General features: G+C 45.0%; 1 protein-coding gene across 1 annotated transcript; it reads left to right on the top strand.

Annotated features, from left to right (window-relative positions):
* The first annotated feature begins 325 nt into the window (after positions 1–325).
* DHPS (deoxyhypusine synthase) lies at positions 326–13,081 on the top strand. The gene is made up of 10 exons (XM_048495414.1): positions 326–537; positions 3,632–3,862; positions 7,612–7,776; positions 8,143–8,264; positions 8,502–8,598; positions 8,965–9,051; positions 10,049–10,154; positions 10,652–10,755; positions 12,155–12,280; positions 12,422–13,081. The coding sequence occupies exons 2-10, from the start codon at positions 3,659–3,661 to the stop codon at positions 12,515–12,517; spliced, it is 1,107 nt and encodes a 368-aa protein (XP_048351371.1). The 5' UTR covers positions 326–537; positions 3,632–3,658; the 3' UTR covers positions 12,518–13,081.
* The last annotated feature ends 546 nt before the right edge of the window (positions 13,082–13,627 follow it).

Raw genomic sequence — 13,627 nt, 5'->3', positions numbered from 1 at the left:
TGTAGCGACAACTACAGAGAAATATATATATAATAATTAGAAATTAGGCATCTGTAAGCTAACATGAAACTAGGTATATATAATGATGAGAACAGGCATATAACCTACTCTGAAACTAGGTGTATATAATAATTGATATACAGCTACATCCACCCCCACCCAACACTATCTACCCACCCGCCTCCCTGCTCGCGGTTCTTATTGCGACGGCATCATTCCTCCAGTCCCGCCTCCTCGTAGCCTTTCTATCTGTAGAACTCCATGACGCAGCCTTCTTCCGCCCAAAGCGAAGCCTACCTCCAGACACGCTTCCGGCCAGCATCTGCTCATCTCTTAAAGGGAGAGAGTGCGACAACCAGCCTGTTTTTTTTCCAACCTTCCGGCAGCGACGTCCCCGGGGATTAACCCTTTCTTGTCCAGACGCCTTAGAACCGAGCCAGGCCGAGCTTGGCAGACACGGGAGGGCTTTTTCCTGGTCGGGATCGACCCCGCTTCAGACACGGGGTGACGAACCATTGGCTAAGTCTGCCCTGTAAGGTAAGCCCCCGGAGCATCTGCGTTGCACATAGAGGCACATGCATGCTCATGCACACCCTAACTTAAATGTGAAAGGAAGAAAGCACATTGTGAGCAGGGGCAGAAATCGCCCATGCTCTCTCGGCTGCCCTGCAGGATGATCTTCCATAGGGATGGGGTAAAAGCCAGGCGGGCATTGAGGATACCCAAAAAACAATTTGTTAAATACATAAATATGCTTTTATTAACGCTTTCCCATGGCAATTCTAGACATCATCACTATAACATAACAGTGTGTAAGATATTTCCAATTCCTAGCTATCCTTTTAAAAAAATGTCTAGTTGTGTTTTACTGGTATGCTTTCCCCTTATGTCTCTGCAATGAAAAGAGCTACAGGCTTTTTCTTTTTTTTAATGAAAGCTGGGGATGTTGAGAACCTGAAAGATACATTTTTAGATTGATATAACATATTTTTTTTAACTTAAAGACTCCTAGTGCCATAGGGAAGGAACTACTGATATCAGGAGAAAGGAAATTGTGGGATAGACTGACAAAATCTGAAATTTTCTTTTTCACATAATAGCCATGCAGGGTTTGCTGAGATCTTTCCCACAATGTTATGGCAAAGCAGGTTTGGGAAGGATCAAAGACAAGCCAGGGAGACTTCAGGAGGTGCACAAATGCACTATAATGCTATGGGGAAGCAGAAAAAAACCACTTTCCAACAGCAATAAGTCTGTACCAGATACAGTGTGCAGACATGTCTAGGAGAAATGCTAAGAAGATCTACTTAGAAATGAGTCTTATTTTGCTCAGTAGGTCTTACTCCCAGGAATATGTTCTCAGCTCTGAATCTTCCTGCATCACATAAATCGAGTGAAATAATGCTGGTCCCATGACACAGACCAAAAAGGAGGCTGTGAAGAAGCAGGCAAGACAGCCGCAATCAGGCAAAATGGTGGATCGAATTGACTTGGCCATTTAATGACCATTCTGGCTTGTTCCGTCTTTTACCCCGTCCCTCCTCCATGTGTTCTCCCAATGGTGACTGATGCACCCACATCACTCTCCCCTAACCTGCCCCCTTTGTTCTGGGGAATCTTTCGACCTGATCTGCACATTATTTAGATGGAAATGGAAGAATGTTGCAGGGCTGCAGATGAAGCCAAGGTTCACAATCTATGGTGGATACATGAGCCCTATTCAGATGTTACAGTGAATGTACATAGAACCTGTATGTACATCTGTAAGAAACAGCCAGCGTTCTTCCACTTTACAAATGAAAACAGGGCCCAGTACCTGGATACAGAGTTTAAGAGACACATTGATTTGTATGTGTGTTGAACATAACATGGGAACTACTCAACAGTAGTGGGGAAGTGGTTAAGAACAGTTGTACTCTAATCTGGAGGAACTGGATTTGATTTCCCACTCTGCCGCCTAAGCTGTGGAGGCTTATCTGCGGAATTCTGATTAGTCTGTATACTCCAACATATGCCAGCTGGGTGACCTTGGGCTAGTCACAGTTCTTCTGAGCTCTCTCAGCCCCACCTACCTCACAGGATGTTTGTTGTGAGTGGGGAAGGGAAAGGAGTTTGTGAGCCCCTTTGAGTCTCCTATAGGACTCAACACATGCATTAAAAATAAATCAGATGCACATTATCAGCTGACTGTATGTGCATTCACTGTAACTTGTGAACAGGGCTATGTACAGTCTGTGTTGTGTTTTCTTTATTTTTTGCTGCATAAATATGTTGCATAATTCTTCAGACACATTAAGAGCATGTGATTGAAATATTCTTTTTATTTGTTTTATTTGTAAAGTCAAAGTGTGATTGTTTATTTGTTTAGAACATTTCTAGTACTACTCAAGGCAGTTTACCATTAAAAGACCACAGTGTAAAAAAGAGACACACAAACAGGATAAAAACTATCCATAAAACAAAAGCATACCATTTTAAAAAGCTGATAAAATTAAACCCCTTATTAAAAACCTGTGTGGAAAGATATATATTACCCTGGTGCCCAAAGGATTGTAAAGTAGGTACCAGACAAGCCTAGAGGGAGGGCATCCCAAAAGCAAGGTGCTCCCACAGAAAATGCCCTGTTTCTAATGGCTACCTTCCTCATCTTTGCAGTCAAGGGCACAGAGAACAAGGCTTGAGTAGCACTTCTTAAGTAGCAGGCTGGATACTATGGGAGGAGGCAGTCCTTCAGGTACCCTGACCCCAAGCCTAGAAGGGAAAAACCAACACTTTGAATTGTACCTGGAAACAGATGGGTAACTAGTGTAGATAAAGATCTACACTAGTTATCCCTGTAACCAACCCCTGACAGTAGGCTGGCCTCAACATTTTGGGCTTTGGAAGACATCAGTCTCTGCTTGAATTTGTTCTGGTTATTTTTAATTCCATTGTTTTTAGAACTGTTACCTTTTGCCGATGTATTGTAGTTATTTACCTCAGTGAAATGAAAGTGTTTTTTTTTTAAAAAATAGATTTATTCCCCACCCTTTACTACAGCCTCAGGGTGGGTTACAATAAAAGCCATAATACAATCCCATACAATAAAAACCAATCTTAAAACCATAAAACATTCTAAACTATAAAACTCCTACCCCAACCACCCCCAAAAGAGGGAGGAATGTACAGGACACTTTGAGGGGCCCCCATCCCAGTGATGGGGGTGGTGGTGATCAGCCAAATTCCCAGGTGAAGAGGTCAGTCTTTGCCAGCGGTGCAACTGTAGGAGAGTAGGCATGTGGCAATACACTCTGATGGGAGTGTATTGCACAGTGCAGGGGCCACTGCTGAGAAGTCCCTCCAGACTGCCCCCTCCTCACCTCTGAAGGGGATGGGACAGCCAGCCCCCCACACCCTCCGACCTCAGTGCCTGAGCAGGAATATATGGGCAGATACTCTGTCTCAAGTACCTAGGACTGAAGCCATTGGTAGCATAGAAATTTAGGGGAGATAACTGGCACCCAGTTTGTAAAGGTGATGCTGTAGAGCTGTAGCAATTTAAAAAGGTAGGATTGCATAGGAAGGTTCACATGGAAGGACATTATTGAGCTCTATTTGGTATTTTCCATAAAATGTGGCCTCCTCCTCTTAGGCTGCCAGCCACTCCAGCATCCATCTAATGGAGAATGTGACAGGTGGACTTCCAGCTGGGGCAGTAGCTGCTGTCTTGAAGCCCAGTGAGGGACTACCTGAAGGGAGTTTGCCTGTCCGGGGCTATGACTTTGACCATGGGCTGGACTACCATGCCTTGCTCCAGTCTTATCTGGCCACAGGCTTCCAGGCTACCAACTTTGGGCAGGCTGTGAATGAGATCAACCGCATGGTGAGTAATCACATCTATTCCTGGTGGGGTAGAAGAGGAGAATAGTGGAAAGGAAAATGCCAAGGTTTCAGTCCCAGACTTTGGACATGTTTTATGATGCACTGCGTTACTAACTCTCTGGTTTGTTCTACCAACGTGGAAGGAAACCACATTGGTATTGAATCCCTCCGCTTTATTACGAACAAAGTGAAGCAGCTGAATAAATAAAATCTCCATCTGAATGGCCTTTTCATGCACAGAAATTATCATACTGACTGGTTCATTCCCTTCAGTGTCATTGGAACTAGGAACAGCACGTCACAATTGTGCTTTGCTTCTCATTCTTTCTCACTCTGACCTGGGTCTTTTGGTCACACGATTCTTACGACTCAAAATAGCCCCCTTGCCATGCCCCAAATTAGCAATCCTTTCTTCATTAATTTGTGAACCACTTCTGTAAGATGAAGATCCCTGCTTACTTTCCAGCATCCAATAATCACATGCTATCCTGCCATTCACTATTTCGGCCCTTTAACTTTTGTGGAAGCTTTTGACTTTCTATATCAATAGCTGGAACAGGAGGTTCTGAAAGTATGAAGCATAACTGAGTCCTAAGTAAGGCTCAAAAGAACTGAGTGTGACTTCTGTTATTCCTTAATTATATGAGGCCTTCTGATACACGGATCAGTTGCTTAAGACATAGCTGATTCCAGATGGCCTGCCTGCCATGTTCTTGTTTGTATTATCAAAGGCTTTCACAGCTGAAATCAACTGGCTGTTGTGAGTTTTCCAAGCCATGAGTTCTACCAGACAATGGCCAAACAGCTTGCATGGTGCAGCAGTTAAGAACGATGGACTCTAGTGTGGAGAAGAGGGCTCAATTCCCCATGCCTCCACTTGAGTGGTGGAGTCTTACCTGGTGAATTGGATTTATTTCCCTGCTCCTACACATGAAGCCTGCTGAGTGACCTTGGGCTAGTCACAATTCTTCAGAACTGTCTCAGCTTCACCTACCTCATAAGGTGTCTGTTATGGGGAGAAAAAGGCATTTGTAAGCCTTGTTGAGACTCCTCTCAGGGGAGAAAGGTAGGGTATAAATCCAAAATTTTCTTGGAAAACCCACAATAGCCACATGTTGTTTCATTTAGTGAATCAATATTTATCCCTGGCTTCTCTCCCCAGCGAGGACCTAAGGCAGTTTATGACATTTCATCTCATCCTACTTTGTGAGGTAGGCTAGGCTGAGTGACACTGATTGGCCTAAGCTCACCCAGTGAGATTCCATTACAGAATAGGGATTTGAATAATCCCCTCCCCCTTTAATTTCCCATTTGTAGCCACCTTCAATTTCCCCAAGCCTGTGTTCTTACATCCTGTGCAATCTAGGCATGCCAGAAATAACTGAAAGGTCTCCTTCTGTACCCCTTCTATACCATTTTCTCACACTCACTGTATGTACAGAGGCTGGTCACACAGTCCACCACCACTGCAGAAGTACTGGCTACTCTTATTTATGACAACAGTGCAACTGGCCCCCATATATTCCAAGGTCTTTTGTGTTCAAAACATTTTAAATGGCTGAGCTGCATCAAGGTTCATAAATCTTACATTAGACTTCAGTAGTGGAGCTGATCAGTAGGTAAAGTCTGTCTGTTGGATTATTTATTGAGGGATTGGAATACTTTTGTATCTAGCAAAAAGGTGAGTGTGAGGGAATATGACAGAGAAATTATGCATGGAATTGAGAAAGTAGATAAAGAGAACTTTTTCTCTCATAATACTAGAACTCCAGGGCAACTAATGGAATTGATTTGCAGTGGATTTGAGATTGAAAAGGAAATGCTTCTTTACTCAAGTAATCAAATTGTCTTTGATTTTGATGGCCCAGGCCAGCCTGATCTTGCCAGATCTCAGAAGCTAAGCAGGGACAGCTCTGGTTATTTTATTTTTATTTATTTATTTATTAGATTTTTATACCGCCCTATCCCCGAGGGGCTCCGGGCGGTGTACAACAATAAACATAAAATAACATAAAATGGCTAACTCTTTAAAAGCAGTGATAAAACAGTAAAAGCTAAATCTTATAAATACAATACAATAAAAATACAATAATAAATATAAGTGACGTCCAGCAGCACCATATTCAAAATCCTCTCCCCGAAAGGGAGGAATGGCAGGTCCCAGATGTAGAGGGCCATGAGGTAGAGGGCCATGAAAGGGGCCATGAAAGGGGGGGAGGGGCACCATCAGCGGCCATTTCCTCCAAAGGCCCGGCGGAACAGCTCCGTCTTACAGGCCCTGCGGAACTCACCAAGGTCCCGCAGGGCCTGGACAGTTGGAGGAGGAGTGTTCCACCAGGCCGGGGCCAGAGCCGTGAAGGCCCTGGCCCATGTGGAGGCCAGCCGCATCACCGAGGGACCAGGGACCACTAGTAGGTTGGCCTCAACTGATCAAAGAGGCCGTACAGGGACATATGGGGTGATGCGGTCTCGAAGATACGATGGTCCCAGGCCGCGTAAGGCCTTAAAGGTCAACACCAACACCTTGAAGATGATCCGGAACTCTACTGGGAGCCAATGCGGCTGACGCAGCACAGGCTGGATGTGTTCCCAGGTGGCGCTGCCTGCGAGTAAACGCGCCGCCGCATGCTGCACCAGTTTTAGTCTCCGGATCAAATGCAAGGGAAGGCCCGCGTAGAGCGAGTTACAATAGTCTAATCTGGAGATGACCGTTGCATGGATCACTGTGGCTAGATCTGCTTGGGAGAGGAAGGGGGCCAGCCGCCGGGCCTGGCGAAGATGGAAAAAGGCAACCCGGGTTATATGGGCCACCTGGGTCTCCATTGAGAGAGACGAATCCAGGTGGACCCCCAGGCTGCACACGGAGGGGGTCGGCACCAATATGGCCCCCTCCCACACCGGCGGCTGAAAAGTCCCGCCTCCCCCTTCGCGGCCAAGCCAGAGGATCTCCGTCTTTGATGGATTCAGTTTTAACCTGCTCTGTCGCAACCAACCAGCAACCGCCTCCATACAATGCTGTAGAGCCGCAGGGGCGGCGGCTGCTCCCCCCTCCATCAACAGAATGAGCTGAGTGTCATCTGCATATTGATGACAGATCAGCCCAAAATTCCGTACCAGCTGAGCAAAGGGTCGCATGTAGATGTTAAATAACAGCGGGGATAATAACGCCCCCTGGGGTACACCGCACTGAAGCGGGCACTTCCGGGAGGCCTGATCCCCGCACCTCACTTGCTGATTCCGGCCCCGGAGAAACGAGACAATCCACTGAAGAACCCATCCACCAAGGAAAATCAGGATTGGTGAGCAGAGGAAGGCAATGGCAAACCACCTTGCATTGAAAATCCTACTGGGTTGTCATAAGATGGCACTTTACACACACAATGAAATTGTAGAATCTGTTGCCAGTGGATGTAGTAGTGGTCACAATTAAATATCATATTAAGAGGGGATTTGACAGATTTTTGGCAGATATAGGTCCATCTGTGGCTATCAGCTATAGTAACTAAAGTGAACCTTCCCATCCAGGATCTTTCAACCTTTGAATACCATGTGCTAGGTGGCAGCATCAGCGGAAGGCCTTGGCATCTGTGCCATGTTTTCTGGCCTTGAAAGGGAACAATTGGCTGTTGTGAGAAAAAGGACACCGGGTGAGATAGACTACTGATCCAGCAAGGCATCTTTTCTGCACTTCTGGTATCCTCCTATATTTTTTGGGAAGCTCAGTTCATATTGCTTGCCTCTCTACCATAGATAGAAGCCAAGCTGACACCCCTGGGAGAGGAGGAAGGGAACCATGCTGACCTGAATCCCTATCCTCGTCGCCTATCTGGCTGCACCATCTTCTTGGGCTTCACTTCTAACCTCATCAGTTCAGGTATCCGTGAGACCATCCGCTACCTGGTGCAACACAACATGGTATGACCCAATCCTCAGAGGCATTTACTTGTTTGGCGTTAATGAAAATATTCTTCGGGAGTTGTGTGGGTGAGAAAGGGTTAAGAATGAGTTGTGTGGAGTGGCAGAATTTCTGAGTGTTCCTCAGCACTAGTTTCCTACTATACGTGTTAGGAGTGGGGTGGAAGAACATTTCATCTGGTCTTCTAGCAAGCCAGGAAGGAGAGCAGATAATTTTTGGAAGAAGAACCATGTTTTTTCCAGTTTTTTCGCTGTTGCCCACTAACACTGCCTCATGGGTTATAGATTATAGATTAACTCTTTATAGGGCCCCCAGTCTATAGAACATTCAGTAGACTTAACTTGGTGTTCCTTTGGTTTCTTCAGGTGGATGTTCTAGTAACTACAGCAGGTGGAGTTGAAGAAGACCTGATCAAATGCTTGGCCTCCACATATATTGGAGACTTCAGTTTACGTGGGAAGGAGCTCCGGCAAAGCGGAATTAACAGGTATCCGTTAATGAGTGTGCTAGTCACAAACAGGAGTTTCTGTGTGGTGACGAGATGAGTTATTCCCAAGTTATCTCCCATGTCCACAGTCCATCCTGTCTGTTTCTATGATGGCAGAAGGGAATTCATAGAACCATAGAGTTGGAAGAAACCAACTAGCATTGAGGAATTGCTTGTATGCCATACAGCGTAGAGGTAGAGGAAGTTCCTAGTCAAGCTTGTTCTTCATTCCCTCAGGATTGGGAATCTGCTGGTGCCCAATGACAATTATTGCAAATTTGAAGACTGGTTGATGCCAATCCTTGACCAGATGGTGACAGAACAGGACACAGAGGTAAGAGTTGCGGTGGTAATAATAGAAACAGCCTAATACGTTTCACTGTCAGGCATCTGAAAGCTGTCAATTTTAAGGTTGTGGCTTGACAATGCAGAAGGAAGTAGCATGAATTTGAGGAGAGAAAGTAGGGGAGCCAGATACGACAAGTGTCTAAACTCCTAGCACATTTCTTTACTCATATCTCAACTTTTCACACTCTGTAGGTTGGGATTTTTTTGCCAACCTGTGGTTATGAATGCTTGTCTTTTTAAAAAGAACTTCATTGTAACACTCCACAGGCCTATGGAAGTGCTTGGCTTCTCCAACTGGCCTTCAGAAATAGTAATATCATCTAACTGTGCTGTTGCTTTTCCTGCCTTTCAGGGTGTGAAGTGGACGCCATCAAAGCTTATTGCGCGGCTTGGCAAGGAAATCAACAATCCTGAATCTGTCTGTTACTGGGCACAAAAGGTATGCTGGAGGAAAACTTCTGCATTTAGCACTCTCAGTTTCCTGGACAAAACACTATTTCTTGTGTTCTTTATGATAGTCTGGTTTTGTGTGTATGTGTGTGTGGCTTTTTTCATTCCAATTTATGATCCTCTGAGATGTCTCCTTGACATTTGAAATATTACCAAAAAGTCTGATTTTTTTGGTAGACTTTTAATGCTGATGGTATTTAATTCCTTTAAAATGACTATTCCTATCTTGTGAAGGTACCTCAGGGATCATCTAGTCCAACCCCTTTGCACAACACAGGAAATTAATAACTTCCTCTTCCCCTCCCCCCTTATTTCCCAGTGACCCCTGCTCTGTGCCCAAAGGAAGGTAAAATCTGTCGGGTTTCTTGGCCAATGTGACCTGGAGGAAAATTCCTTCCTGACCCCAAAGTGTCTATTGCCATTACTGTGAGCATGTAAGAAAGGGCTATGAGAGCCACATGTTAACTTATCCCATCTTGGCCTGTCACAATCCGCCTAGGTTCAAGGATTCAGCATTGCTGTCAGCTGGTCTTCCATCCCATAGGTGTCAAACTCGCGGCCCTCCAAATGTTACGGACTACAGTCCCCACCATCCCCTGTCAGCATCATGCTGGCAGAGGATTATGGGAACTGTAGTCCATAACATCTGGAGGGCTGCGAGTTTGACACCTATATTCTAGCCTCTGCTTAAAAACTTTCAAAGGAGGAGAGCCCACCACCACCTGAGAAAGCCTGTTGCATGGAGGAACTGCTCTAACTTTCAGGCAGTTCTTCCTAATGTTCAGCTGAAAGTTCTTTTGATTTAATTTCAACCCGTTTGTTCTGATCTGACCTTCTGTGTATTTTGTACTTGTCAGAACAGGGCAGATATTTCACACTCCCCTCCCCCTCCCACACACATACACATACCCCACCAATGCTTGAGTTATGCTTGCCTCTATCTTGTGAAATGTACCACTAACTTTGCAGCTTGCATTTCCCTGCAGAACAGCATCCCTGTCCTGAGTCCTGCACTGACTGATGGTTCCCTGGGGGATATGATTTTCTTCCACTCCTACAAGAAGCCAGGCCTTGTGCTGGACATTGTGGCAGGTGAGTCTGATTTCTGCCACATTCAAGAAGCACACTCTTGATTTTCAAGCTATCAGCTTGACTGAGTCTTCGGAAGGATAGAGGCAGCTCTTTGAGTGCCATGAGTGCTCAATAGCAGTGGCTATTGAGGATGATGATGTATAAAGAGCAACCAGTTTGGGTTGACTGTTAGTGCTCATTTTGCCTTTTTTGTCGTCAAGACATCTGATTTAAGATTTCAAGCCTATAAGGTTTCAAGGCAAGAAATAGTTTGAGGAGGTTTGCCATTACCATCCTCCACATCACAGTCCTGGTATGCTGTGGAAATCTCCCAACCCAATACTAACTGAGAGTGGGTGACTGGCCCAGGATCATCCAGCAAACTTCCACAACACGAGTGAGGATTCGAACCTAGGTTCCCCATGTCCTACTAGTCCAACACCTTAACCACTGTACCATGCTGGCTCTCTCTGCTTGCCATAGTTCTCTCCTAATGGTTGTTTCCATCCCATCTGTAGATCTGAGGCTTATCAACACTCAGGCCATCTTTGCCCAGAAGACAGGAATGATCATCTTGGGTGGAGGCCTTGTCAAGCACCACATTGCCAATGCCAACCTGATGGTGAGGAGGATTGCTGCTTAGTGAACAGTATGACAGGTGGGAGGAAGCCAGCAGCAGGGTGGAGAGGGAGAGGCTATGGAGAACGGTTGGTTTTAGAGTTGGAAGGGACTTTGTGGGCATCTTTCCAATCCCCCCTCCAGGAAATCCAAAGCTAGAGAATTCTAGGATTTCTACTTCAGCCTCTGTTTGAAGACCTCCTTAAAGGGAGAGACCACTAGGGAAGTGGTCCCATCGATGTTGTAAAACTCTATGGTAGAAAGAGCTTTATGTATCAGTGTCATGGCACTGTTTGCAAGCTTCTTCATCTGAGGAAACTGTTCTCACCTAAGGTACAAAAAAACTGAGGTTATAAACCAAACCAGCTTCTCTCCAAGCATATACAGTGACTGAACCTTTATTGGTTCATCACAAGGGACAAATCCAAGTGTCCTGTTTTAAGTGTTGGAAGGCCCATAATTCACTGGCTGAAACTGTTTGTGTATCAAATGTCCTCTCACCCTTTCTCCAAGGTGCATAACCTTGTGGGTTATTTTATTCTTTAATTTTTTTTCTTTTATTTTATTCTATTGGATTTGTTACCTGCCCTTTCCCAGCCAAAGCCAGGTTCAGGGCAGCTCGTACGCATTTTTAAATACATCTGTCATCATAAAACTTGTCCAATAACAATATCCCTTGACCATTAAAATATAAATATAAATTCTTCAGATGGTGACTAATTAGATGTTCATAACAGACCCAAACACAGTCTAAAAACTGTCTATCCCCATCCAGTCATAAATCAATCGCTATTTGGAATGGGGAAGAGGAGGGGGGAATAAGAGTTGGGGACCAGCAAGATGGAATGGCTGCCTCAACCAAAACCTGGAAGAACATTTCCGTTTTGCAGGTCTGCAGAACTGGTTAAGATTCCACAGGGCCCTAATATCAGATGGCAAGGAGTTCCTCCAGGCCCTGGCTCTGGTTGAGGCCAGCCAAATGTCGTTGGGGCCAAGGACAACCAGGAGTTTACTACTAGAGGAATGGAGAGTACTCTGTGGACACTATGGGGAGATGTGATCTCAAAGATACAAAGGTCCCAGACTGCTTAAGGTCTTAAAAGTCAATACTACCTTGAATCTGATCTGGAATTCAACCAGTAACCAGTGCAGGTTGTGGAGCACAGGTGTAATGTGTGCTTTCACTGGAGTCATGGAAATTTGGACAAGGTTTCTTTGATTCAGAAATACCTTACATAGCAGGGCAGAGCTGTTGGAGAGCTACTGCCAGAGCAGAGAATCTCAAAATAAGATCTGAACACATACCGGAGAACAGTTAGATGTATGCTATGCTGAGAAAACAGTTTTCAGGGAGTTGATTCTGGTCTCTGTGCCTGATGTCACCCATTCTTTCAACTCGACAGAGAAATGGAGCTGACTTTTCAGTATATGTCAACACAGCACAGGAGTTTGATGGCTCAGATTCAGGAGCTCGGCCTGATGAGGCGGTATCCTGGGGAAAAATACGCATGGATGCAAAACCAGTCAAGGTATGCGTGGAAAGTGGAGGGGAGAGGCTGATTGTGGAGCTAAAGGAGGATACTGTTGACTAGTTAAGGACAGTACAAATTGTAAGGTAACTGGAAAGACATATTCTGAAGCCTGCATGCATCTTGGTCTTCTGCTGGCAGGTTTATGCTGATGCTTCTCTGGTCTTCCCTCTGCTGGTCGCAGAGACTTTTGCCCAGAAATCAAATGCCTTTGCTGCAGAGAAGCAAAACGACTAAACTGAAGGCATCTCAGATGGCAGGATCCTTCTGTTCCTGCCCAGCCTGTGTGCATGGCACCGTAGTTGCTGGCACTTCCATGGAAACTGCATAGGGGAAGGCAAAAGAACTCCCAACTGCTAGAAGAAAACCTTGCTTCTTCTCCATTAACCATGAATAAGGGCTGCAGTCCAGTCTCTGAAAGCAAGTCGCCTCACACTAACCTTCAAATCACAACTGTTCAGTCAAACGTGTGTCTTGAGGATCGATTCTTCCCACTTTCCTCCTCTGGCATCTCCACCTGAAAGCAGAGTGTTTGGGAGTGAAGAATGGCTTGTTTTGGAGTGAAGAATGGGTTGTTTCCACAGCGTGCTTCTTCTGTAATAGTGGGATGGTCCCAGGATGTTATAATTGGCTTAGGCTTGCAGACAAGGTTTGAACAGGCCAGGTTATCTCTGTACGTTCCTTTTCTGCCTTTTCCTTCCATCCCTTTCCTCATTAGTTTTCTCTTTAATTTATTTATTAATGTGTTTTATTTGGAATTGCCTAACTCCAGCTTCCTAATAAACCATATTGGTCTTGAAATGTGTTTCCTTGTTTTTCTTAAGCAATTGACATGCTCTTCCCACTCTTTTGTGGACAACTTCAGGGCATTGCTCATTGTATGTTGCTAGGGTTGTGGGTTCACCTTTCTGAAAGTAGCCAAGTTGTGAGTCACTGGATTTATGATACTAGTCTGAGGGAGGTCCACTCAAAAGTCAGTCCTGTTTCATTCAGGGGTGTTTACTCCCTGGGAACTATACTTAGGATTGCAGCCTGCATTTGAAATTGATGAACTTTTCTCCATCACTATGGTCCTAGTTGGACTGAACACAGTAATTGGTCCCACTTCCTGCTGGATAAAATGCACCTAACTCTGGCCTGTGAAGTATCATTGAGAGAGATGGAATTGCATTACATTTGAAGTTTAGTCTCAAAGCTGATATAAAGTAGGACATTAGAGCAAATTAGCTTTGTGAAGTTCCACTGGGCCAGGCGGACTGATGGTCAGACGCAGCAAAAGGCAGCTTCACATGCCGATCTATTAAGAACAGAAAACCACTGTGACTTAAAAGTGTAATGAAATGTTAC

This window comes from Sphaerodactylus townsendi, linkage group LG04, assembly GCF_021028975.2.
Source record: "Sphaerodactylus townsendi isolate TG3544 linkage group LG04, MPM_Stown_v2.3, whole genome shotgun sequence".
NCBI classification, from domain to species: Eukaryota; Metazoa; Chordata; class Lepidosauria; order Squamata; family Sphaerodactylidae; genus Sphaerodactylus; species Sphaerodactylus townsendi.
The sequence above is the reverse complement of the archived record's forward strand: the minus strand, read 5'-3'. Positions and strand labels throughout refer to the sequence as shown.

Excerpts from the sequence above, each read along its gene's own strand:
- DHPS (XM_048495414.1), top strand. The coding sequence starts at position 3,659 with ATGGAGAATGTGACAGGTGGACTTCCAGCTGGGGCAGTAGCTGCTGTC. Across the intron at positions 7,777-8,142 it reads ACCTGGTGCAACACAACATG|GTGGATGTTCTAGTAACTAC; the intron begins GTATGACCCAAT and ends TGGTTTCTTCAG. Across the intron at positions 12,281-12,421 it reads TGGATGCAAAACCAGTCAAG|GTTTATGCTGATGCTTCTCT; the intron begins GTATGCGTGGAA and ends TTCTGCTGGCAG.